We start from the raw sequence: 27,303 nt of genomic DNA, 5'->3' as shown, positions 1-27,303 counted from the left end.
TTTCAAAACGATTTGAAATTTTTTAATTTTGTTGAAAAATTTCACATCTACTCGAATTTTTTTCTAGAAAGTGGGTAGGATTTCTGGGGTATGTCTATTCACCAAAAATGATTGTAATTGACCCCCGCAACCGAAAATAATTTTTTCAAAACGATTTGAAATTTTTTAATTTTGTCGAAAAATTTCACATCTACTCGAATTTTTTTCTAGAAAGTGGGTAGGATTTCGGGGGTATGTCTGTTCACCAAAAATGATTGAAATTGACCCCCGCAACCGACGATAATTTTTTTAGAACGATTTAAAATTGTTTTTTTTTCGTCGAAAAATTTACGTATCAAATACATTTTTTTTTGTTGATTTGCGGCGTATTTATCAACGAGGTACATTCTTACGTATTTTAATAATCTTGATATCTTTGAATGATCTTACTCCAATTAAATTAATCGATCGGTGCTCAATTCTGGACTGTACAGCTTTCATTTCGTTAAAAGATACTAAGATCTTTGTAATTTCAATTTCTGTCTCACTTGCACCTGTGTTTATTTCTAAATCTGTTGGTAACATTGCGAGCGACACGAAAATGGTAATGGGGCTCTAGAGCCCTAGAAAAATGGGACGAAAAGAAACATTGGGTGGAAGGTCTACTCGTATATCTCGTCTGTGATGAAATTTTAAATTCGTACGTTACATTTTTAAATTCTCGTTACATTTAGTTTCAATTCCAAACGCTAAGAATGCTGGAGGTACATTCTAGTCTGAATCGATAACGTTGGTAGCGACATGGATGTGGTAACGAAGCTCGCAAGTTCTTGATTCACGTGACACGAAGAAACATTGCTTGCAACGTTTGTCTCGTATCTCTGTGGTTAAACAAAATTCGTGAAATGAATAGAAGGCCGACGCGTTTAATACCGACTAACGTTAACGACGCTACGAAGTTAATCTTCGCGTATTAGAAGAACCACCGGCACACGAAGTCCCTAGGATGTTCATAGTGTCCTCCAACTGTCACTCCATCTACAGTTATCCTCATTCTGTTCGACCACGTACGTTCTTTCTCCATAAAACTGCGCAACGTTGTCAATTGTGTCGCGTAAAAACGATTAGTCCTATGAAAATGTGGTAAGCCGTATTAACATAAACTACCGTCTAGTTACATTCCACGACACAGACTTGTTTACAAACACCGCGGCGACATAACCTCCAATACCGACACATAACCTGTTAGCCGTATGCACGCGGTGCCTCACGATGTACAAAAGTTTATGACATTTTGAAGATGCAACCGTCAGGAAATGGCACGATGGTCGACCGTACTGTCGGGAGTGTTCCTGGCCCTTTCTATGGTACTGTCCCTTGGCAAACTTTTGATGCTCGCCACCGGAAATGGAAACAACGGAGATCTCACCGAAGCAGATCAGTGGCTTGCTGAAATCGGTCTTAAACAGTACCGACATCGTTTCAGAGAAGAAGGTCAGTACTTGCAATTGACCGCTGTGTTAACGCTGTGTTGCTTTGTGAACGTTCTATCGCGAGTCACTCGACAAATTACGATCATCCAACGGGATTCGCGATCGCAATTTACCGATTCGTAAATGTTCTTTGAATAAACAAACGGATGATCAAAAAATGCGTAATTCCGTAGGTAGTCTTTTAGTAATCTTATCGACATAGAAGTGAATCGAAAGGAAGTTTATACAGTATAGTATTACTTCATATTGATCGTATATCTTACGACTTTCTTTAATGTTGAATATCGTTGAACAATTGCAAGAAATTTGTTGCTCGTTTCCGTCGACGAATATTCGAAACAATCGCGACCAACCGTTTCATCATATAGACGCAACAAATTCATTATTGTACGGTCCAACGTCGGAATTCATTGTTTGGCATACGGTCAAATTTTCTACGAGAAGATGCACCGGATACTATCGATCGTTCGTAAAGTTATCGGTCTTCCGGGATGCATTAATCGTCCTCCAACATGAACTATCAGTGTACCTCCGCTCGCTCGTGCAAACGTTATACATTACTTTGGCTAGACGCAACGAAGCCACGGAATTCATTAACATCCCAAAGACTCGAGGCGAGCAGCGCGAAATTCCGCGGAATGTACGGTCACATCAACTCTGTGTACGTGTACGATTCATCTCGTCTCTTCGTACAGTTGTGTATATCACCGACAACGAGGGACAACGTTCTTATCTAGATAGACGTTCCGAATAACAAGTAAAATTTAGAATTTAAATTCCAGAAAAATTTCTCCCAATTGAAAGTAATTCGTCCTTCGTCAAATTATTATTCACAATCCTGAAGAACGTTTTTTAACTTAAACTTTCTGGTCGAATCAATTTTTATCGAGAACGAATTAGATATCTCGCGAATGGAATCCAGTCTATTCATCTTGGAAATTTTATCAGAGTAAAATGGCAATGCAATAAATTTTTCTAACGATAATTCCAATAACAATCTATTCGAACTACGTCCAACTCTGGGGTAAAGTCCGCGAGCATTTCAATGTAAAAATAGGAAGATAAGAACGCTATTAATAGAAGCTTCTTATTAGAAGCGTGTCTAATATTAGATACGGGGTGTTCGGTCAACCCTGGGAAAAATTTTAATGGGAGATTCTAGAGGTCAAAATACGACGAAAATCAAGAATACCAATTCGTCGATGGAGGCTTCGTTAAAAAGTTATTAATATTTAAAGCTTCGACCATACTGATGACTGACAAATTTTTTTCTCGAAAGTGGGTAGGATTTCGGGGGTATGTGTAATGACCAAAAATGATTGTAATCGACTCCTGCAACAGTAAGTAATTTTTTTAGAACGATTTGAAAAATTTTTTTTTCGCCAAAAAATTTAGGCATCTTCTCGAATTTTTTTTTAGAAAATGGGTAGGATTTCGGGGGTATGTGTAATGACCAAAAATGATTGTAATCGACTCCTGCAACAGTAAGTAATTTTTTTAGAACGATTTGAAAAATTTTTTTTTCGCCAAAAAATTTAGGCATCTTCTCGAATTTTTTTTAGAAAATGGGTAGGATTTCGGGGGTATGTGTAATGACCAAAAATTATTGTAATCGACTCCTGCAACAGTAAGTAATTTTTTTAGAACGATTTGAAAAATTTTTTTTTCGCCAAAAAATTTAGGCATCTTCTCGAATTTTTTTCTAGAAAATGGGTAGGAATTCGGGGGTATGTGTAATGACCAAAAATTATTGTAATCGACTCCTGCACCTGAAAGTAATTTTTTTAGAACGATTTGAAAAATTTTTTTTTCGCCAAAAAATTTAGGTATCTATTCGAATTTTTTTCTAGAAAATGGGTAGGATTTCGAGGGTACGTGTAATGACCAAAAATTATTGTAATCGACTCCTGCAACAGTAAGTAATTTTTTTAGAACGATTTGAAAAATTTTTTTTTCGCCAAAAAATTTAGGCATCTTCTCGAATTTTTTTCTAGAAAATGGGTAGGATTTCGGGGGTATGTGTAATGACCAAAAATTATTGTAATCGACTCCTGCAACGGTAAGTAATTTTTTTAGAACGATTTGAAAAATTTTTTTTTCGCCAAAAAATTTAGGTATCTATTCGAATTTTTTTCTAGAAAATGGGTAGGATTTCGGGGGTATGTGTAATGACCAAAAATGATTGTAATCGACTCCTGCAACCGAAAGTAATTTTTTTAGAACGATTTAAAATGTTTCAATTTAATTTTTTAATAACTTACTAACCTACTAACGAAGCCTCAATCAACAAATTGATATTCTTGATTTTCGTCTTATTTTGGTTACTAGAATCCTTATCGTGGTATTCCATGCTTCCACACAATGTGATAGTGACTTTTGCCTATCGTAATGGAATGTCAAGAAATGTAAAGAGAAATTTCTGGGCCGGTGTGCGAAATTGAAAATCAGTTTCCTCGTTTTCCCTTTGATTGAATCTGTCTTTGATCTCTCGGCGACCGTAAGAGGTGCAAAGATAAACAGAACTCGGGGGAGGTCACGAGCCAACGTGGGTTTAAAACCACGGATAATTATACGAACTTCTGGAATAGTTACGGTCTGTCCTTGGCGTGCATCGACCTGCCAGGAGCCCCGAAAATAATACGTTCAACAGGATTAGGCATCGGTTATCAGAAAGTAGGCGTTTCGGTCGGTTGGGGGTGTCGCTCGTTCATCCGCATGTTCCCTGCATCGTATCTGGAGCCGGAGGCGACCGAAGTGCCCGATAAATCTGCGTCAGTGTCCGAACCCTTTATCGTCTTGGCCCCGGTCGGTGCCAAGAACGCGGACGCATGCGCGGATCCTACCTAAGGCCAGGCTTTTGTACCTTGTTATTGGTGGGACGAACGAACGGATAGGAAGTTCCCCAGCTGCGGCAATGTCACTGCGCGCTGTTTGCGCTCGGTCCATTGGGGTGGGGAGGATGCTCGTGTCCTGCTCACCCCTTTCGCGGGCTGGCAAACGTCCGTGTACCACACGTACCTACACGTACAACGTAGTTTTTCGGCCCTGTCCGTCACTGTATGTAGCCAGTGGCTGAAAAGCATCTCGTACCGACGCTGACCAATAAACGGTAAAACCGTAATTGCCCGATACCCTCGATGCTGAATAATAAACGTCCCCAGCGTGCCAAACACGTCGGCCTAAATGAAACTGCGCCACCCTCCGTACGACAATTTCCTACCCCCGACAATGACTGGCTAATGACTTTTCCCTGTCGATTGGCCCCGTCGTGGGTTTCCGGAACGACCGGATACCGGTGAATAGTTAAGAACCAATCTCGCCGATGCATCAAGGCTGACGGTGGAAAAACTTGGCGAGCCGGAATGCGAAATTTCACCGCATCCATTCTCTTTCTTCTGATCGTTCGCCAACGGATTGCTATTCCATGCGTAACAGGGGACGAGGCGACGCTCGATGTGCTCTCTCGGTTCGTTTGTCATTTTTGTCGAACTAGAACGACGAGCATCGCAGTGTTTATTACTGTAATAATCGAAACGGTAACGAAACTGCTGATATTTATCTACCTCCACGAACGAAATTAAGGAAGAGAAATTCCCAGTCTGGATCGACGAAGTCGACGATTTACGGTTCGCGACTAATTGCTCGTACGTTCGATGGAGTAGGGACCGGAAGCTTGGATCTAACACGAGAAACGTCGTAGGATCTTCGAAGGTTCTCCGAGTGTTGTACTTCCGTCGACGTGGCGGAAAGCGAGATTGGACTGTCGAGTGCAAAGTAACGATTTCGTTCCGTCAGCAAGCAGCCCCCTCGCTACTTGGCCCGATCCCTTATCGATCACAGATCGTCGGCAATTCGGCGCACCTATACAGGGTGTTCGGCCACTCCTGGGAAAAATTTTAATGGGGGATTCTAGAGGCCAAAATAAGACGAAAATCAAGAATAGCAATTTGTTGATGGAGGCTTCGTTACAAAGTTATTAACGTTCGAAGTTGCGGCTGTAGAACGGCAATTTGTCCATCTATTTGAATTTTTTTCTCGAAAATGCGCAAGATTTCGGGTGTATGTCTATTCACCAAAAATGATTGCAATTGACCCCCGCAACCGAAAATAATTTTTCCAAAACGATTTGAAATTTTTTTTTTCCGTCGAAAAATTTCACACCTTCTCGAATTTTTTTCTCGAAAATGCGTAAGATTTCGGGGGTATGTGTAATGACCAAAAATTATTGTAATTGACCCCCCCAACCGAAAATAATTTTTCCAGAACGATTTGGAATTTTTGAATTTATTTGTTGATAACTTTTTAACGAAGCCTCCATCAACGAATTAGTATTCTCGATTTTCGTCTTATTTTGGCCTCTAGAATCCCCCATGAGAATTTTTCCCAGGGGTGGCCGAACACCCTGTATATCGTGGGCGTCCAACGCGAACGAGAGCACTTCGTTTCGATTCGACGACAAGTGCGCTGCAATTATTGGGAAACTTCGGGGCCATAGAATTTTCGGTTCGACGTCTGCATTCAATCCTGTTCGGCGAAGCCCACTCGAAAACATTTCTTTTCAAACCGTATTATTAAATTAATCATACCCGCGTACGTTTCGATCCGACGAACCGTTACGTCGTCAGTGTCATCAGTCTTCGTTGAAGGGTTCGTGTACTTGGAACGACCCAGAAACGCATTCGAGAATCCAACCCCTCGATACGCTTCCTCCGCGAGACATTCGATCTTCCTAAGGCGATCATTCCCCGCTGAAATCGTTTCATCGATATTCCGTACGATTACTTCTCGAAATACTTCAAGTCTCCCTCGAGAACGGAATTAGGCATGACCTTCGTCATTGTTGAGTAAAAAAGCCATCATCGAAGAGGCAAGAAGCCAAAAGAGCTCCGCGATTTGAATCATTTTTACAGGGTTGGAAAGTTATTGTTTTGAATCTTCGTGTATTGGACGCGAAAGCACTCCACTTACGTATTAACCCCGTAACGTTCATAATTTTCGGGTTAACCAAGAATGATCAGTTTTCTTTATTGGATTTATTTCTAAAAATGCAGTTTTTATTAATTAAAATGTTGCATCTAACGTATAATTTGAAGGAAAACAAATATTATCATAACTGTTGGATTAAACAAATATCGCTGTTCAAAGCAGTCAGACTCGGGGCATGAACGTTGAGGGGTTAACAAATCTCGAGTCGACCGATCGATCGATTATTCTCCGCCGTGGTCTCCGATCCCCGCGTGTTTCGAATACCCCGGGCACACGGCAAGATTAAAATCGTGTTCGAAGCCCTCGATCAACATACGCGATTTAAGAAGCACGGTTAAGAGTAGCTCGAATAACGGTCCCATTAATGTTCCAAGCCATTACGCAGGCAACGTCGGCGGTTAGAACGACCCCAGAGAATCTCCAGCCTCTCGATGCGCTTCCTCCATCGATTCTCGATTTTCCTGCGGCGCAGATTTTCTAGGAACGAGATCCGCCGTATCTAGCTCGTAACGCGCCCCTTCCGCGTCCTAATCGCGAACGGTGTGATCGCATAAAAAGCCAGGTGGAAAAGGGGGGGGGGAGGGTCGGTGGCGTGGCGAGAGAGGAGCGCCTTGGCAAGAAGTAGCCCCCGGCGTGGCGACGGTAGCGTAAGAAGGGGCTCGAGAGACGCGAAGGACGGGGGTGGTCGGCGTGGCGCGGTGTTCTTTGCGGCGTGGCCCCGCCGGGTGGGAGTACGAAGGAACGAACGAACGCGAACGGGTGGCAGAGGGTGGCTCCGCGTAATCGTATCGCATGCAGTCGTCTAGCGTGAGTCCGCGCGAGCGGATCGTCGAGTCGCATCGCTCTCGGTTAAACGGACGTCGGAGCCGCCGCTTGCCCGACGGGGACAACGGGACGCGACCTTTCGGTGAACCGCGGGGTCGCGGGACCCTTTCGCTCGCGGGCAGACATCAGCACACGCTCGTCGGGAACAGGCGCGGGCATTATGCGCGTCCGCGTGAACCACCGGACAAACGGCGTGCCCGCGAACGGCGAAACCGTAAACGAGACGCCGTTGCTCGCGCGTACGCGGACCCTCTGACACACTGGCCGACTCGGTCCTTAGTAGACGCGCCGCGTCGGTCGCGTAGAAGCATCGCGTTTTTCGACCCCCGAGAGCCCCGTTTTCCGCACCTTTCCGCGCCGTTCTCCCCGCTTCCGACACCCCCCGTGCTTCAGCCTTCGACCTCTTCTCACCAGCCTCGTAGACGAAAGTAGAGAATCGTTGCGTGTCGTGTCCGTTCAGTGCTAAACGATCTCCGTTTTAAACGACCGCGCTCGCGACCCCTCCGCGGCCGGCGACGCGGTTTTTCGTTGCGAAGTTCCAGCTGCCACGACCGCCTGCAGGTGACGAGACAGAAAGTCGATTCGAACCCGTAAGTGCACTCTCTCTTCGACCACCCTTCGTGTCCCGGGTGGCGTTCGAAAAAGTCTCCACCAGCCTTGGTTTTCGATGCTTCCGACGGTGTTTTCGTACGTAGACTACTCGACGGCTTTGACCTGAATCTGTTTTTTCCCCGGGGGTTTTTAATCTTAGGGAGAGGTACAGGGTGTTCGGCCAACCTTGGGGAAAATTTTAATGGGGGATTCTAGAGGCCAAAACAAGAATATCAATTCGTTGATGGAGGCCTCGTTAAAAACTTATTAACAATTAAATTCAAAAATTTCAAATCGTTCTGGAAAAATTATTTTCGGTTGCGGGGGTCAATTACAATCATTTTTGGTGAATAGACATACCCCCGAAATCCTACCCATTTTCTAGAAAAAAATTCGAGAAGGTGTGAAATTTCTCGACGGAAAAAAAAATTTTCAAATCATTCTAAAAAAATTATATTTAATTACAGGGGTCAATTACAAGCATTTTTGGTCATTACACATACACCCGAAATCCTGCCCACTTTCTGGAAAAAAATTCGAGAAAGTGTGAAATTTTTCGACAGAAAAAAAAATTTTCCAATCATTCTGGAAAAATTATTTTCGGTTGCGGGGGTCAATTACAATCATTTTTGGTGAATAGACATACCCCCGAAATTCTACCCATTTTCTAGAAAAAAATTCGAGAAGGTGTGAAATTTCTCGACGGAAAAAGAAATTTTCAAATCATTCTAAAAAAATTATATTTAATTACAGGGGTCAATTACAAGCATTTTTGGTCATTACACATACACCCGAAATCCTACCCACTTTCTGGAAAAAAATTTGAGAAAGTGTGAAATTTTTCGACGGAAAAAAAAATTTTCCAATCATTCTGGAAAAATTATTTTCGGTTGCGGGGGTCAATTACAATCATTTTTGGTGAATAGACATACCCCCGAAATCCTACCCACTTTCGAGAAAAAAATTCGGAACTGGCGGAACTTTGAAGGTTAATAACTTTTTAACGACGCCTCCATCAACAAATTGGTATTCTTGATTTTCGTCTTATTTTGGCCTCCAGAATCCCTCATTAAAATTTTTCCCAGGAGTGGCCGAACATCCTGTATAAATCGAGGGAGGGTGAGAAAGTCCTCTTGAAATAGTTTTTTCCCCCCAAATATCAGGACCAAGTAAACAGGTTTAGGGCAAAGTCCGCAAAGTAAATATTTATCCTTATATTCTGTCATTCTGGAGTCTCGTATATTAAAATCAACACGTTTTCGCACTCACGAGGCATTCGTAAGACAAATCTACCCTTTTTTGCGAACAGTATACATTTTGAAAAATGACTGGTTATCAAGGGGTTAACAGGTGGTGCAAATCCAAACTCAGACCTAACCCAGTGTCAAAATTCATAATAGTAACGCATCAAACAACGTGAGAATTTGTTTCGCTGGGCGACGGTGACCTAACAGGTTTCCAAAAATCTATCGTTTTTGATCGTCGATCGCGATCGTTGCACCAAATTGAAGCTCATTCGATCGAGGTAGTTCGAAGTTCGTAGACGGGGAACATTGTTTGCACTCGTCCCATGCGCGGGATGATTCGCTCCGGGAACATCGAATTACGTTTCTAATTAAGCGTGCTCTCAACCTACTCCGCCACCCTCGCGGCGCTCGATTTACATTTCGACGCGATATTCGCGTATCGTGCGACCGACGATCCGGTTGAATCGCAGTCCCGTTTATTATACGTAATTTTGCTTTGAAACGTTGCTGGTCCCGCACGCGAACGAGCCGCGCGGCTTCAGTTTTTAATTACTGCGCGTCACGAAAACCTTCGAGCCTCGATTGAAACTGTAACGAACAAGATACAGGAGAAAAACGCGAATTTCATCCGAACCTAACGACATTATGCAAAAGTTCGCGTACGAGGGAATTCGTTTGGAGCACACGTTTTTAGAATTTTCGTTTGTTTGTTCCTAGAATAAAGGCTGCGGTCCGATAGAGACTGTTTGAATACAACGGAATGGCAACGTAAAAAAGAGAATTGCTTTTTTTTTTTACACATACATCAAAATAAAATTTTTGTTGCTCGTCTCGTGTACGAGTAAAAATATCGATGGCTCGCGGCTCGCACATTGTGCGCCCAGTTTTTGTTACACGCGAGCTTTTATACGCCGCGAACAGCTCTTGACTGTTCCTTTATGCTGTATAAATATCATACTTTCATACGTGCATGACTTTGTTATAACGAATACGTTTGTTTATCGAAGGTCCCTGAATGCGTTATTCTGCCCGCAGAAACGCGTGTCCACGCTAAAAGACCACACGATATTCCTATAGAAAACTTCCGACCGCACAAATGCATTGTGTCCAATCGCGTAGCGTGCCTTCGTTATTGTATTTGGTTTTTTTTGTTCTTGGATAAACTTGACGCGAAATGAAATACTTGTCGCGACGGAGAACCATGAAATCTTTAATTTAACTCGCGTATTTCTTTCGTCGCAGCTTTCAATTGGGAGCGTCGAACATTTTCCGGATTCCACTGCGAATAACCCGCCCCCGTGTTGCAAGGAGAATAAAAAATCAGTCTTAGATTAAGGAGTCCCCTCATGTTTCGGATGAAAAGAAAATCGATTTTTTTTTTGCACTTAACGTCTAAGGAATCAAAAGTACGTCTCTGAAATAGTAAGTCGAAATGCAAAGGCTCGACGGAGATAGAAATCGTTGAGTATAAACGGTTCGCGGATATAAAGTAGCGCAACGAAACCTCATTACACCTTTTCCTCGTAAACAAAGACCTCTGTTCCTTGAATTCCTATTATATTTATGGCTTTTAAAGATACGTAGATTTCACTAAATATAAGGGGGAAGAAAGATTACGTTGCACAGTAATCTATAATAAATACAGTGTGTTCAGCTACCCCTAGGAAAAATTTTAAGAGGCTTCGTTAAAAAGTTATTAAGAATTAAATTCAAAAATTTCAAATCGTTTTGGAAAAATTACTGTCGGTTGCAGGGGTCGATTACAATCATTTTTGGTCTTTATATATACCCCCGAAACCCTACGCATTTTCAAGAAAAAAATTCGAGGAGATGCCTAAATTTTTCGACAAAATTAAAACATTTCAAATCATTCTAAAAAAATTACTCTCAGTTGCAGGAGTCGATTACAATAATTTTTGGTCATTACACATACCCCTACAATCCTCCGCATTTTCGAGAAAAAAATTCGATACGGGTGGAACTTTAGACGTTAACAACTTTTTAACGAAGCCTCCCTCAACAAATTGGTATTCTTGATTTTCGTCTTATTTAGGCTTCTAGAATCCCCCATTAAAATTTTTCCAAGATAGCTGAGATAGATACCTGTATATTTGTTTAAAAAGTCTTGAGAGTCCTCCGTGACTGCGTGACTTAGACGCTTGTCTTTGACTTTGAAGGTCTCGAGTTCGATCCCCCGAAACTTAAAAAGAAATTATCATCGGCGATGTAAAAATATTTCATCTGTTTCTCCGCAAAAAACCAGTATAAAAATTGCATTCTAGAGTTAAAATATCCATGATCGTATTAAATTACAAATATTTGATAGCTCGAAACAGAATTGCCAAAGGGTTAAAAGTGATGTCCGACGAAACACGAGAACGGAAACTCCTTAAAAGGTCGATCTTCCTTTCCGCATGCAATACGTAGGCGCGAGAGAACGCGTATCGCCGGTCCAGTTTAACCCCCATAAAACGGGGGGGATATCGTGGAAGCCAAAAGTTCAACGATGCAGTTAAAAGTTCCCCAAGAGTGAAGTAACACGGTCTGAGGGCTCGTCTCGAGAGGAGCTTTTTCATTCTCTCGGCCCTCTGCGCGTCGGTTCTATTTGAATTTCTAAACTGTGCTCGATGTCCCGGTCTCGTCGTCGGCGTGGCTTCGTTCGCCACGTTCGCCAGGAGAGGTCACGGAACGTCTCGTATAGAAAAGACGTTGACGTCACGACGCTCTTGCCGCCACCGTGAACTTCGAAGGTTGTCGTTGATACGCTCGGACCAGAAAGTCGCGAGATCGCCCGGAGCGTCGCGAATACATCCTGCATTGCGGCACTTTAACGCGAGTCTCGCCCGACGGATGCTGGGTAAAAACTTTCCGACGCGTTTTATCGGTCCCGCGTCGTCGACGCCGCGACGCTCGAATTTCCAAAGTCGAGAAAAATTGGCGAAACGATAATTGAATCCTCTCGAAAAGCTCCCTCGTGCGTCGTACGCGGTCCTCCCACGATTCATCGGGAAGAAAAGAAACGTAAATACTTGGTAAACTTGGATCTTAAGGAACCAGTTGAAACTTATGGCCGGATCTTTGGTCAGGATAACTAGAAAAGTGTCATCGTAAATCTAGAAATGAACGTTTATCGAGTTACGAGGATTTTTGTTATCTAGAACCTATTAGCAAAGACACGTGTTTTAATTCGATTCTCTTGTTTAGTAGCGATTGTTTTCGCGTATTCCCAGCATTCGTGAACTTTATGTCCCTGCATTACAAATTTGACCCGCCAAGCTGCGCCTCAGCGCGCGTGCGTGTACGTAGATTCTAATTTACGCTACGCAATTAGTTGCCTCGCTGGCGCTGTTAAGAGCAACTGCACAATAACGTTTCAAATTTACGGGCAGTTCCCGTTTTACGAATGGGGAATTGAATTAATTCGCGAGGCCAGGAAGTACCCTCGAGGGAAAGATCTTGAATTCTTGTGTCGTGGGACCCTCGTTTGTCGCGGATTAAAATTTTTCCACGCGATCGCTAGGCCCATGTTTGTTCGTTCCTCCTCGGCGTAGGTTCTAAAATCAATCATTTCCATGTAAAATTCACTTTCATATTTATGAGCGTTCGATATCGCAAGTCACTTGGCAACACATTGGAAACAGAAAGAGTGGCATAAAAGTATATTGCTTTTAAACTGTACAACCCAAGGTTATCGCCAATATCAACAAAAATTACTCCATAGATATTAATCTGCACATTGGCAAGATCGATTTTACGTCAATTATACAGGGTGTTCGGCCACTCCTGGGAAAAATTTTAATGGGAGATTCTAGAGGCCAAAATAATACAAAACTCAAGAATACCAATTTGTTATATTAACAATTACATTCAAAAATTTCAAATCGTTCTGGAAAAATTATTTTCGGGTGTGGGGGTTAATTACAATCATTTTTGGTGAATACACATACCTCCGAAATCCTACGCACTTACGAGAAAAAAATTCAAATAGATGGACAAATTGCCATTCTACAACCGCAACTTTAAACGTTAATAACTTTTTAACGAAGCTTCTATCAACAAATTAGTATTCTTGATTTTCGTCCTATTTTGGCCTCTAGAATCTCTCATTAAATTTTTCCCAGGGTTGGCCGAACACCCTGTATTTGCATTCTTTTTGCGGAGTACTATAGTTCGTCGATCAATTTTAAAATGCGTAAAAATTAATTGCAAACCGGTGACGTTCGTCGTTGCGGTTCGAATGCAGAAAAGGATAATATTCCGAAGTTTCTTGGAACCTTGTAACCGCGGAGGCACGCTAAGATCGATACACAGTCACCGTGAGTCCGGGAGACATTATCTTCGCGTGACTTTTCTCATTGTCGCCGGTCGTAATTTATGCCCAGCATCCGCGATAAACGAAAAATTAACGAAGCGTGACGGGAGATTTCAGGGGGTGCTCGAGGCTCGAAACCAGCAGCGCAAGCTCGTCCGTGAATCATTCGAGTAAATCGCGTGAGACGAAACGATAACAGCGAAACGCGAGACAACCTACTTCCTCGGTCATTTGGCAAATGCGCATCGATCGGGCCACGTGTCGATATCGCGCGCGAAATCGATTCCCCGGAAGTCGATGTTGCGTGTAAATGCTCGCGCGCAAACACCGTACGAGGGAAAAGTATCGATCTCGCAGGTGGCCTTAACCTTTCCCCTCTGTGCAGAAAAATTTCGTACGTACCGCGACGTAGTGGGGGCAAATTTCACTCGAAAATCTTGGATCCATCCGTGGATCCGTTGGCGGATTCTTCGAATCAAAGCGCGAGGAATAAATAATCTTTTATTGAATTAAATGGAAGGTTTATAGGGATGAAATCTTTCTAAATGCACGTTTAACGAACAAGAAGGATGCTTTGCAGCAGAAAACGACGTTTTGTCTTGATCGTTCAATGTCGAAGGAATTATCGGGAAGCTAATTGCGCGAACGACGCCTCCTACGCGAGCTTGTGGCGTGATTTTTGCTAACGCGATCGCGAGTAGGAGGTCTCGGTGCTACCAAAGCGAAACGTGGACGAAATGGCGCGGAAAGCCCGGCTAGAATGGGATAGGACTTAAACGGTTGGAAACCATTCTGCCGGGCTTGATTACACACTACAGAGAATTGCAAATTAAATCCGATCCGGAGACGGAGATTCGGCCGTGTATCCGTCGCGTCGACGAGATCTCGCGTGATCGACGATTGTACAGGATGCTCCGAAGCACGCGATACGGATCGATAGAAAGAGCAATTAAACAAAAAATACACGTCTGAAAGGCTCTTTGAGGGCACGAGTTATTTCCTCAGATATTGATTTCGTATTTTTTATTCGCAACAAATTATTTCGATACGTCTGTTGGTAGGAAATAGGCTCTATACAGGATGTTCGGCCACCTTAGGCCAAAATAAGACGAAAATCAAGAATACCAATTTATTGATGGAGGCTTCATTAAAAAGTTATTAACAATTAAATTCAAAAATTTCAAATCGTTCTGGAAAAATTATTTTCGGTTGCGGGGGTTAATTACAATCATTCTTGGTGAATAGACATACACCCGAAATCTTGCGCATTTTCGAGAAAAAAATTCAAATAGATGGACAAATTGCCGTTCTACAGCCGCAATTTTAAACGTTAATAACTTTTTAACGAAGCCTCCATTAACAAATTGGTATTCTTGATTTTCGTCTTATTTTGGCCTCTAGAACCCCCCATTAAAATTTTTCCCAAGGTTGGCTGAACACCCTGTATAGAGAAGGGGGCTGAAAATTCCAGCAAGTATCAGGCTTCGTGCAATTATCGAAGTGGCTGGTTAGCAAAGTAAGTCGTCGATGTCTTGCTATCGATCTGTTTTTGTCTCCGACACGACACTTGTTGATAACTATCCCTAGGTACGACTTGTCAACGTCTAACGATCGTGCAAATTGCCGCGAGTCTCGAGTGTATAGCGTGGAAAAAATGATCGTTATTTTATGATTTCGAGGATTATGTAAATGTTTAATCCCGAGACTCCTCTACGAAGTAACGCGAATACAACGTTATCTTCCCTCGACCGTGCGACGCAGGGGTACCAATTACGTTCCACCGCGACACTGGCCCGTTAATCATCGCACAATCGCCAAAACCGGGCGGAATTCGCGATCTTCCGGTGCATTTTCAACGGTCTGGCCGCGCTTCGAACTTCCGTGAGATATCTCCCACGCTCGTAACGGCGAATCGAGCGTGAAAAAGTACCGATCCGCTGAAACCATTCCTCTTCGACGCGTCGTTAACATCTTTTTGTAATTACCGAACAAAATTAAACGATACACGCTCGAGGAATGGTTCTTCGATTCAGTTTGCTTGTTTGGAACGATCTATTTGGATCGTATTAACAAATTGTACCTGCATTTAGAGCAATTTTCTTTCCATAATTTTTATCAACGACCTTGTCGACGATCTAGCCAATGCTAAGCAGCTACTTTATGCGAACGGCCTTAAACTATATCTTCGAGTTAACGACGCCGTGCATGTTGATATGCAACAAACCGATCTCGATAAACTCGCGACATCGTGTGTGTAAACAGTGGGCTCGATCTTAACGTTTTCAAATGCCATGTAATAAGGATTACTAGCTTACGTGTACTCTTGCACACTCAATAATACACCATTAGAATCCATTAACCGTATCTTAGATCCAGATCTCATAACCCACGATAATAAAAATCCTACTCATTTCCTAGAAAAAAATTCATTTTGGGTGGAACTTTGAACGTTAATAACTTTTTAACAAAGCCTCCATCGACAAATTGGTATTCTTGATTTTCGTCTTATTTAGGCCTCTAGAATCCACCATTGAAATTTCCCCCAGGTGTAGCCGTGCACCCTGTATACGACGTTAACATTTCGGTCGTGTTGCTCGGTTTTATCGAACGCCATTGCGCCATTTTGTAAATCTTTCGGTTGTAACAGCGTCTGTGAGCAACGGGGGCAGAAAAACTCATAAATACACTCTTTCGTTTCAACTGAATGCTTTGTACAATCCTTTATGGAAATATTTCTATTCGTTGGACACGTTGCGCCCAAAAATATCAACTCTAATTTATTATTTTGAGAAACGTTACATAGTAGCCCCGTTTTACTTCCAAAATGGGCCTGTGGGAAGAATGAGGCAATGAATCGCTGCTCCAGAGGATATCCGAGACACGAGTCTAAAAATGAATCGAAAGCATAAAGGTGCATTGTTAATGAAACGCACTTGTTCCAAAACTTCAGAGACAATTCGTTCGTTTCGCAAGAGTCATCCCGTTGGAGCGCGGCGTTCGCCCGGGGGGTGTTCCAAGACTTTAATTAGCCCGAAAACAATCGCTCGTTCTTGCCGGAACGCGTTCACGGTCTCGCGTCTTTTCATCGTCGCCGTGCGGAGCTAATCCCGGAGGGTCCTCGAAAAAAATTCTTTTCAACCGGACCTCGTCACCCCGGGACCTGCTTTCTTGGCCTCTCGCGAAAGAAGATCGCGATCACTAGCGATGGTTTAACCCATCTTTGACATTTTCACAGTAATTTTATCAAAATCAATAGTCAAAGTAATCCCCATACATTTCTACCGATTCTCGTGATCTTCTCTATGAATAAAAATGACAGTTTTGCTGCAAAAACAACGCGGTGTTTCAAAATTATAGTAATTTTATCAAAATCAATAGTCAAAGTAATCCCCATATATTCCTACCGATTCTGGTGATCTTCTCTATGAATAAAGATGGCGATTTTCCTGCAAAAACAACAACATGTTTCAAAATGTTCTTTGTCCAGAAGATCAACGTTTCTGGTTATGAAGAAAGTTAGTATTTTTGATAAAATTACAGTAATTTTATCAAAATCAATAGTCAAACTAATCCCCATATATTCCTACCGATTCTCGTGATCTTCTCTATGAATAAAGATGGCGATTTTCCTGCAAAAACAACAACATGTTTCAAAATGTTCTTTGTCCAGAAGATCAACGTTTCTGGTTATGAAGAAAGTTAGTATTTTTGATAAAATTACAGTAATTTTATCAAAATCAATAGTCAAAGTAATCCTCATACATTCCTACCGATTCTCGTGATCTTCTCTATGAATAAAGATGGCGATTTTCCTGCAAAAACAACAAAATATTTCAAAATGTTCTTTGACCAGAAGATCGACGTTTCTGGTTACGAAGAAAGTTAGTATTTTTGATAAAATCACAGTAATTTTATCAAAATCAATAGTCAAAGTAATCGCCATACATTCCTACCGATTCTCGTGATCTTCTCTATGAATAAAAATGACGGTTTTGCTGCAAAAACAACGCGGTGTTTCAAAATGTTCTTTTTCCAGATGGTCGACGTTTCTGGTTACGAAGAAAGTTAGTATTTTTGATAAAATCACAGTAATTTTATCAAAATCAATAGTCAAAGTAATCCTCATATATTCCTACCGATTCTGGTGATCTTCTCTACGAATAAAGATGGCGATTTTGCTGCAAAAACAAGATATTTCAAAATGTTCTTTTTCCAGATGGTCGACGTTTCTGGTTACGAAGAAAGTTAGTATTTTTGATAAAATTACAGTAATTTTATCAAAATCAATAGTCAAAATAATCCTCATATATTCCTACCGATTCTGGTGATCTTCTCTATGAAGAAAGATGGCGGTTTTGCTGTAAAACCAAGATATTTCAAAATGTTCTCTGTCCAGAAGATGGACATTTCTGGTTACGAAGAGATTTACTGTTTTTGATAAAATTGTGGCACGTTGAAAGATTTCTAAAAAGATTCAGCAGGTATTTACGGAATCAAGCGCGACTCGAGGAGGGTTGAACCGCGCCGTTCGGCATGGTGTCGCGTTTGGAAACTGTGTCACGAGCGTTGCTCGTTTGGTCCCAGCTCCGAGCGATACGCGAAAGGGTTGGAATGGACGAGGGCGAAACGTTGGAAATTCCTCGCGCGGGTATATCGCGGGCAGACACAAAGGCGTGCACGGAAAACGCGGAATCGATCTGTCCCACCTTCGTAATACCGGCAACCCTCTCATGCATAATCATGAGAATGTATGACATACGTATGCCCTGGTTTTCCCTGGCCTCCTGCGCCTCCTCCTCGTTCCTCCCCTCCTCCTACGCCCCCTCTTAGCACCGAAAGGATCGTTAGCACGAAGTAATGCCAGTGAAGGATATCCGTTCGAAAAGGTCAAGAGTCCACGCGAGGTCGCCGTGCTTCGCGGTTGATTCTTTCATTGTAACCCGCCATATTTTTCTTTTTTCCTTTCTTTTCATCCCTCGCTCGACCTACGAAAAAAAAAAAACGGAGAACGAAACCCGGAGTGGATGGGACCGAAAGGTCCGAGGGATCTCGCCAGAGCACGTATCCCCGTTTTACCTTTGAAATCTTCATCCGTCTCCTCGAGAGCTCCGACGCGAATCGCTAATGGAACGCTTATCCCTCGAAGTCCTGTAATTCCCGCTAAAACGCGACGTCATCTTCCTTTTTCAACGAGACACGCTGAAATATCGGCCCTGTTCCCACGTCCACCGCGAACCGTTCTCTTCTTTGCGCGCTGCTCTTTTCGTTAATTAACCCCCCTCGACGTACGATACGAGTACTGATTCGTCAAAGTGTACTGTTTAATTTTCTAAGCTTGTTCGAACAGTGTCCATCGAATTAAAACCACTCTAAACTGTCAACATTTTTGGAGTTTTCGATGAGAACAGAGGAAAGAATTTTTATCCTTGAAAAATGGACTAACTTCTCAGGCACTGCACTCATCGCCTGCTGAGAATGTTCGAGTCGCGTTACATGTCAAACAGAGCAGTTCTCTACAGCTATATTTGCTTTTATAGAAATTTCTATCTCGTTCGTTAATTGTGTCTAAGTTTATTATTTCAACAATCCTAAAGCGTCTCTGTCGATGAAAAATGAAGGTTTCGTGACGTATGCCTAGAACATATACTCTAAGCTATGTCAGAACTTGTTTTCCTTGATTTCTAAATGTGTTCAAACACATTAGTGTGTTTGTTGTGTCGTCCGATAACGTTTGTCGGTGGTTCTAAGACGTGGAAATGGGTGTGTTTTCCCAGCGACCGACGAGTGGGAGTCGTAGGTGTGTCTCGTGACAGTCCTTGTTTGCCCGGAAGAGAAACGTCTCTGGTTTTCCTCCTACGCTTTGTTCGGAGATTTTTTAAACCCAATCTGCCTCGAGTTCCTAAATCAAATTAGCACCCACTTTAAAAAACTCTATTTTGAGTAGCAGTTAACATCAGACAATAACATTACCGTCTTTTGTCGTGGATTTAATAGTTCAACGTGCTGAGTAAGGCTTATCTAACAGAGTCTCCAATTGCTCGATAGTTTATTAGTACATAATTAATTTAACAGATTGTTGAGACGATGAATGGCGTCGTGTCTAAGACGAGATATTCCAGATAAGGCTTATCGATGATTACAACAGGGGTTCCCAAATCCGTGTTGGGCTAATTTTGCGAATATTAAATACAGGGTGTTCGGTCATCCATGGGAAAAATTTTAATGGAGGATTCTAGAGGCCAAAATAAGACGAAAATCAAGAAGACCAATTTCTTGATGGAGGCTTCATTAAATGGTTATTAACAATTAAATTTTAAAATTCTAAATCGTTCTGGAAAAATTATTTTCGGTTGCGGGGGGCAATTGCAATCATTTTTGGTGAATAGACATATCCCCAAAATCCTACCCACTTTCTAGAAAAAATTTCGAGGTGTGAAATTTTTCAACGAAATTAAAATATTTCAAATCGTTCTGAAAAAAATATTGTTAGCTGTGGGGGTCAATTATAATCATTTTTGGTGAATAGACATACCCCCGAAATGTTGCGCATTTTCGAGAAAAAAATTCGGTACGGGCGGAACTTTAAACGTTAATAACTTTTTAACGAAGCCTCCATCAACAAATTGGTATTCTTGATTTCCGTGTTATTTTGGCCTCTAGAATCCCCCAGTAGAATTTTTCCCAGGGTTAGGCCGAACACTCTATATAGAAAACATAAAATATCATTAGTATAGATCTTTCCGTCTACGACGCCCGTGGTTGACGCAACAAGATCATTCGCGTGATTTCTTGCCAACAGTCTATCCCGACGAATGTTGTTTGCGAAGTATAAGGGAGGCCAAACGGAAAACACGGCCGTCAAAGTAATTGGGAGTATCCGGTGCCCGGAGAACGAATCAAATATCGGGAGTAATGGGCAGATATCGTGTTCGGGATCTTGCTGACTGTCGGAGATTCGATCGAACCGAACACGTTAGCGCCTTTGTTGCTCGCTTCTCGATAACCGATGTAATCTCGGGGCCTTCGTGTTATCGGCTCTTCCATCGTTCTCTTGTCGTTCTGGTTGACGTATTCGGGATACCCGGAGATATTCGACTCGACTGAGAGCCGATTACACAAGGAAAATCAGGGACAACGCGGGGGCGGATGTTGCTGATGTCGCAAGAATCATCCGCGAAACGCTGGTTTCGATTAACGAAATACTCGTGTCCTCGCAGTAGTTGACCCATTCTTTGCAGTTTCCAATGTAGGCCCTCGTGATCGCAATGATTAAACTTTCCCACGCAGCGAAATCGAATGAGAAAAATTGAAAACATTCCATACGCGGTTTGTATTATACTTCACCTCGCGTATCGCGTCCCACGGTATCTGTATCGAGGCTCCGAGCACTGTTATCGGTTTTGGCCACACATTGTTAGGAGAACGATTTATGGTACGCAAAATCGTCGAAGTTGATACGCGCAGATTGCATTCCGCGCGCGTTTCGTTGCAGCCGTACGTAGAATTCGACGCCACATTCTCGACGCATTGTTCCTCTCGCCTTCGGAATCGCGATCCTTGAATTTCATACTCGCGAATTCTTAAAACCGTTTCTCCAGTCATCGACGCAAGGGTTCGCTCGATTTTAAGGGTGTCGGTGCGATTTTCGTGAAATTCTCGGGCCGCGTAACGATTCAGCTCGCCGTGTACCGGTATCGATTATACCTTGGACCCTGGATCGTGCATAGGTTTCGTCCTTCGCGTCGGTTTTTTTTTTATCGCGGGCAATTGCCGTGGTACACGGACTGCCGATAAATTCCGCACGGGAAACGAGATGAGCGTGGAGAACACGGGTACGATAACCCCGGTTTGACCTCGAGTGGACTCTTGACCCGCTTTCGGGGGGTAACGTTTAATTCATAGTAACGTATCGTCGTCGTTGATTAGATTGTCGGCCGCGCGTCGTATCGATCCGCGATCGTTTAATTGGCGTCGTTAATCGGCGGCCTAAAAGCAGGCGACACACGTAGAAACGTCGAAAACGGCTATCAATCTCCACGGTGGAAACTGTCGGATCTGGGTCAACGGGGGCAAAAGTAATACACCGACTGAATATCGCTATCGTAACTTCCTCCCCCCGGTCCTCTGTAACTTTACCCGCCTCGATGAGCTTAATCCCTTAAACTTCGCGATACCGAAAGTCCTCGGAAAGTTTCCACTTTGCAGCCAACATGCGCTAAACCGAATTATTGTTCGCGCTTTGAAGATCCGCGAACCCGGAAACCGGCACTAACGGAGACTCGTTGGATAAAATACCTCGCCATTTTGTAGGCTGCTCGCGAAACGGGGAACCAAACGAATTCTTTCCTCTGTGTTAACGTTATCCCAATGCATTCCAGAAATGACTCCGAACAACTTTCCTGATTGGAATACGTGTAAAGGACTTGCATACTTGTTTTCGATACGTCGATCAACCGACGTATGCTCTGAAACGTTGATTACTATTGTAACTTCCGTGCAACGACATTTTGGATCACGAATACTTTGTGAATTCTCAAATATCTGGTTATAGGGTGTTCGGTCACTCGTGGGAGAAATTTTAATGGAGGATTCTAGAGGCCAAAATAAGACGAAAATGAAGAATACCAATTTGTTGATGGAGGCTTCGTTAAAAAGTTATTAACGTTTAAAGTTGCGGCTGTAGAACGGCAATTTGTCCATCTATTTGAATTTTTTTCTCGAAAATGCGCAAGATTTCGGGTGTATGTCTATTCACCAAAAATGATTGCAATTGACCCCCGCAACCGAAAGTAATTTTTCCAAAACGATTTGAAATTTTTTTTTCCGTCGAAAAGTTTCACACCTTCTCGAATTTTTTTCTCGAAAATGCGTAGGATTTCGGGAGTATGTGTAATGACCAAAAATTATTGTAATTGACCCCCGCAACCGAAAATAATTTTTCCAGAACGATTTGAAATTTTTGAATTTATTCGTTAATAACTTTTTAACGAAGCCTCAATCAAAAAATTGATATTCTTGATTTTCGTCTTATTTCGTCTCCCATTAAAATTTTTCCCAGGTGTGACCGAACACCCTGTATAGGTGACGTGACAGTCAAAGTGTTAAGACTCTCACTTCTGAAAGAATTTGATTCTTCCGCCCATTTTACGGATTCGGAGCGCTCCAACGATGAAATCAATTTCGTTTCGCGCGTTGATATCGAAGAAATTATTCATGGGGGACGTGTACCCACGGTTGGGGCTTGGCAATATCGATGAATTATTGTTGTCACGTTGGGAACGCGTCGTGTCTCGCTGTGGGACGATCGGACAAAGGTGCAGGTGCTGTTTTATGAAATGTCGACGCGGCCGCGTACGAACGGAAACAAAGGGCAGGTTACAGCAACGCGGAGAGAAGCATTAATCACACTTCCGAGACGAACAATGGGGGGATTGTGTCTGCTAACGAAATGTAATTAATTTCAATTATTGGTCGTAGAGTGGAGGGAAAATGGTCGGGGGCGGAGGAGTGGTCGCGGAGGAACCGCGAGGCCGAAACGATGACCTTGTTCGTTCGCGTTCTCCGTAACGACGAACAGTTCCTTTCTGTGTTATCTTTTATTGCCATCGGTTGGTCGTTAGCCGGAGACCTACCCGTTTTACGTGGGCCACGAATCACCCTGGTCGATCAGATTTGCGTCGCGACGGAGTTCCTTTTGCAATATGGCCGTCGTTTATTTCTATTTGCCGAGGTCCCGCGTGCCGGAGACGAACGCAATTTTATTCGAAAACTCTTATAAAACTCTTATAATAAGTTTCTGTTCGTTTTACGTGGAATTTAATTTAATATTTTTCCCCCACCTCTGTCGTACACTGGAAAACTCTTGTTCGAACTTGTTAAATAAAAATTAGAATCTCAAGGGATGAAATATTTCACCGATCGTCGGTTGCTCGAATAAAATGTCGCCCAACTCGGTCGACGAGGCATTTCACTAGCGTGAAGCGTTTCTCTCGTGCTATTCTATTTTCGGAGATATCAAAGTGATCTTGAATTTTTTATACTGTAGCACCCCCCCTACTTTTCGTAATGCGGATAAAAAGACGAATTTAACAACCTGTAAGAAGGTGACCCTGAAGCGGCTTTAATAAATCACGACAGACGATAAACGCAAGTGGCTTACGATATTAGTACTCCAGATCGCAATCATTCCACGAGCACATAAGTTGAAAGGAATACTATATGTTTCGAGGGTGAAGGTCACTTTGAGGTCACTCCGTTCGTGGCGATCGATTTCGTCTTTTTATCGACTACCCCAACGAGGAGGCTGCTATTTCAAATGTCCAAGAATATATTTTCTTCCACGATTCGTTTCTATTTTCAGGCAGAACAGAGCTAATAGCTTGTCATTGGTTTAGTTACGTCACAATAGTACGCAATACTCGTGTATTTATTATAGATATGTAGGATTTTTGTAAAGGATTGGAGGAAAATTTAAGAATATATCGAACACACCGCTCGCCAACACGTCGCAAACATTAATAATAACAAAATGCGATTCAAACTAAATTTATCATTATTTACTATACAGGGTGTTCGGCCAACCCTGGGAAAAACTTTAATGGGGGATTCTAGAGGCCAAAATAAGACGAAAATAAAGAATACCAATTGTTGATGGACGCTTCGTTAAAAAGTTATTAACAATTAAATACAAAAATTTCAAATCGCTCTGGAAAAATTATTTTTGGTTGCAAGGGTCAATTACAATCATTTTTGGTGAATACACTTACCTCCGAAATCCTATCCATTTTCGAGAAAAAAAATCGGGGAGGTACTGAGATTTTTAGGTGAAAAAAAAATTTTTCAAATCGTTCTAAAAAAATTATTTTCGGTCGCAGGGGTCAATTACAATCATTTTAGGTCATGAGTCATACCATCGAAATCCTACCCACTTTCGAGAAAAAAATTCGAGTAGATGCTGAAATATTTCGGCGAAATTAAAATATTTCAAATCGTTCTGAAAAAAATATTGTTAGCTGTGGGGGTCAATTACAATCATTTTTTGTGAATAGACATACCCCCAAAATCTCACGCATTTTCGAGAAAAAAATTCAATACTGTGGAAACGTTAAATGTAAATAACTTTTTAACGAAGCCTCCAGCAACAAATTGGTATTCTTGATTTTCGTCTTATTTTGGCCTCTAGAATCTCCCATTAAAATTTTTCCCAGGGGTGGCCGAACACCCTGTGTATGGGTGAACTTTTAACAGTAGAACTATAACGATGAATTATCAAGTTGAAATGTTAAAGAAAATAAATTTCAATAGGCTTCGTAAATTTTAATGAGGTCACAAAAGTAATTACTACGACAGTTTTTAAGTTGTGCAGTGTGCAATTGCCTAAAATGAAAGTTTTCGTCCCGTAAACAATTTCAGGATCTTAGACTGGCGGTCAATGTATTAAATCGAACACGAAATATTTTCCAGTATTAATCCAACATGTAATTTCAACGTGTCCCGGTGTTTTAAATATACACTGGTTTATTTATAATAAATATGACGCAGAACGAAAAAGATGCAACCACAACGTTATCGATTACGTAACCAAAAACGATATACAAGCGCACAAACGATAAACGTCTCGAACGGTCACTTCGATTATCTTAACACGGTGTATTCGATCATTTATTTTTGTCACGCCCCCGCGGACGCGTTCGGTCCCACCGTCGTTTCGCGAAATGTTAATTCGCCGTTTGGCAAAAGCTGCACGTAGCACGCGAATATCAATGGCTCGTTCCCCGTTCGGTACGCGTGTCGAGCCGAAAACGAGGCGCGACCGGCTTCATTGTTCATCCCGCCGCGGTTCGCGTAGGATTTGTTCGGCGAGGCCCCCGTGTAATCTCATTTTTCCGTGGACGAGGGTTAAATCTGTTGATGTTTCGACGAAAGACGGCCTCGTGACGAGCGATGCGACGGTGAACAGAGAATGTTAATCGGGTAAAAGTTGACGAGCCAGGACTAATCGTGGAGGAATTATGCCGGACAAAAATCGAGGCTGTCGGGATGGACAACGCGACAAAGATTTCTTTGCCGACGAGATATCGTCCATCGGCATGTCGCTGCGGCCCAGCGGCAGCGCCTCATCCGGTAAGTAAACGCCATAGTGGACAGAGAAATTAGCCTGATCGATGTTCGCGCACGCTCGGCTGAGTAAACGAGTAATAAATACTTCCGGCGAGTAGCTAGAAGAATCATCCCTTCCGTACGGACGAAGGAGCTGGCGCTGGACGTTTCCGTGATTCGTGGCAGGATCGAAAAGCCACCGGAAGTTCTGGTTTTGCAGCCCCAACGTCAAAGATACCAGCGAACGCGTTTGCGATTCAATTTGCACGTTAGACGAGTATGCACTTGCAAAGAGAAGATAATTAGAATAAACATGTGAGAGGAAATAAAAGACCCGGGGAATAGCTCATTTACTTTGCGGTCGGACTTTGAATTTCTTGCTTTTCCAATGTTTTTCTACGGTCCCTTTTACGTAGTTCTGCGGTATAATTCGTAATTTATGCTAATTACTCTCCTGCATATCCGGATTAATTACACTCTCTTTGCTCGACCTTCCCAGCGGTTTGGACTTCGTTTTGGTTTCAAAACGGCACGACAAATTGAAATTAGCGTAGAGAGAATAATTTTCGTTTGCAAATTAAAATAATCCTCCGTTTCCGACTAATTGTGCATTTAAAGGGGACTTCGTAGAAGTGGGTCGAAACACGTCCACTAAAGAAATTACGTTCGATCGATGTGGACATACCACGTGTCCGCTTTTAACGTGTGCTTTTTCGATCCTCCCGACGAATCACGGTCCCCGTATATCGCTTTCACCCGTGAGCAACAGCCACCGACGTATTTTCATACGATTTCCGAATAAACGTCGATCGAAATACCGCTTAATAGAAGCTTTTACCTTAGCACCTGCTAAGTTGGAACGCTCTTTGCACCGTTTGTTTCGCAGGGATCAATCAGGACGCGTCGTCTACACCTTCAACGTTCAGATATATTTATTTCGAGACTCCAACGTCTTGTAGGAACATACGCGATCTGGCGCGTAAATTAAAAATTAAATTAAAAATTATTCACGAACTCGGTTTATCCTGACAACTGAGACTTGGCGCTGTGCAAATGCAGCAGGAGTTGTTTGATCATGTTTCCATTGTTGTTCCTCCCATATTTCTGAGCCTCGATGACTATGCATCTCGTTAAAAGATTCCTCTTGTTCGCGCAGTCCGCAGACACGGACAGAGGATAGGATTCCGCAGTGCTCAGGCCCGTTCGTAGCTGGCTGAATAAATTCAGGATAACGCATTCTTTCATCAGGACCTCCGATTCGGCAACGACCGGATCGCCCATGGCGCAGCGCCAAAGCAGCTTGTCCAACCACATCTCCTTCTCGCTGTGCTCGGTCTTGTAGCTCACCCCGTGATCCCACATCCACAGAGTTAGCTGTAGGCAAATCGATAGGGTTAAACAAGCTCCCGCTAAGATCAATAGCTCGATCGCGATACTTCGAAATCCGTCGAAACGTTCCTCCTCGATGGACAACCACCTCCAGACCGCCATTATCCACTAACGAGAAAAGTCTACGAGCATCGTAACTATTCCATTTAACCCCTTAACGCTCATATTTTTCCGGTTAACCAAGAATGATCAGTTCTTTTTTATTGGATTTCTAAAAATGCGGTTTTTGTTAATTACGATGTTGCATCCAACGTATAATTATCATCCCTTGAACCGTTAGATTAGATATCGTTTTTCAAAGCAGTTAAACTCCGGCATAAATTTTTAGTAACTTCGTCGAGGAATGTTTCGATGATCCTTACCTCTCCGCGACACCTGAAGG

At 42.6% G+C, this 27,303-nt stretch overlaps 2 protein-coding genes across 8 annotated transcripts in view; one reads left to right on the top strand and one right to left on the bottom strand.

Moving 5' to 3' along the window:
- The window catches only part of LOC143345609 (uncharacterized), a 142,378-nt gene that overhangs the window by 82,350 nt on the left and 32,725 nt on the right, over positions 1-27,303 (bottom strand). The window lies entirely within an intron of this gene.
- Positions 988-27,303, top strand: part of LOC143345590 (apoptosis-resistant E3 ubiquitin protein ligase 1) — a 34,124-nt gene continuing 7,808 nt past the window's right edge. For 2 of the 7 annotated variants that reach the window (XM_076772925.1, XM_076772924.1), the window contains exons 1-2: positions 988-1,122; positions 1,280-1,473. In XM_076772925.1, coding sequence (XP_076629040.1) covers positions 1,296-1,473 — 178 coding nt within the window. In that variant the 5' untranslated portion in view covers positions 988-1,122; positions 1,280-1,295. Of the gene's footprint in view, positions 1,123-1,279; positions 1,474-7,243; positions 7,971-24,845; positions 25,557-27,303 lie in introns of those variants that run through there. The other 5 variants (XM_076772928.1, XM_076772929.1, XM_076772927.1 and 2 more) reach the window with 5 other exon arrangements.

The sequence above is a fragment of the Colletes latitarsis genome, chromosome 9 (genome assembly GCF_051014445.1).
Source record: "Colletes latitarsis isolate SP2378_abdomen chromosome 9, iyColLati1, whole genome shotgun sequence".
Taxonomy (NCBI): Eukaryota; Metazoa; Arthropoda; class Insecta; order Hymenoptera; family Colletidae; genus Colletes; species Colletes latitarsis.
Note: the sequence above shows the minus strand (reverse complement) of the source record. Positions and strands in the feature narration are given on the sequence as shown.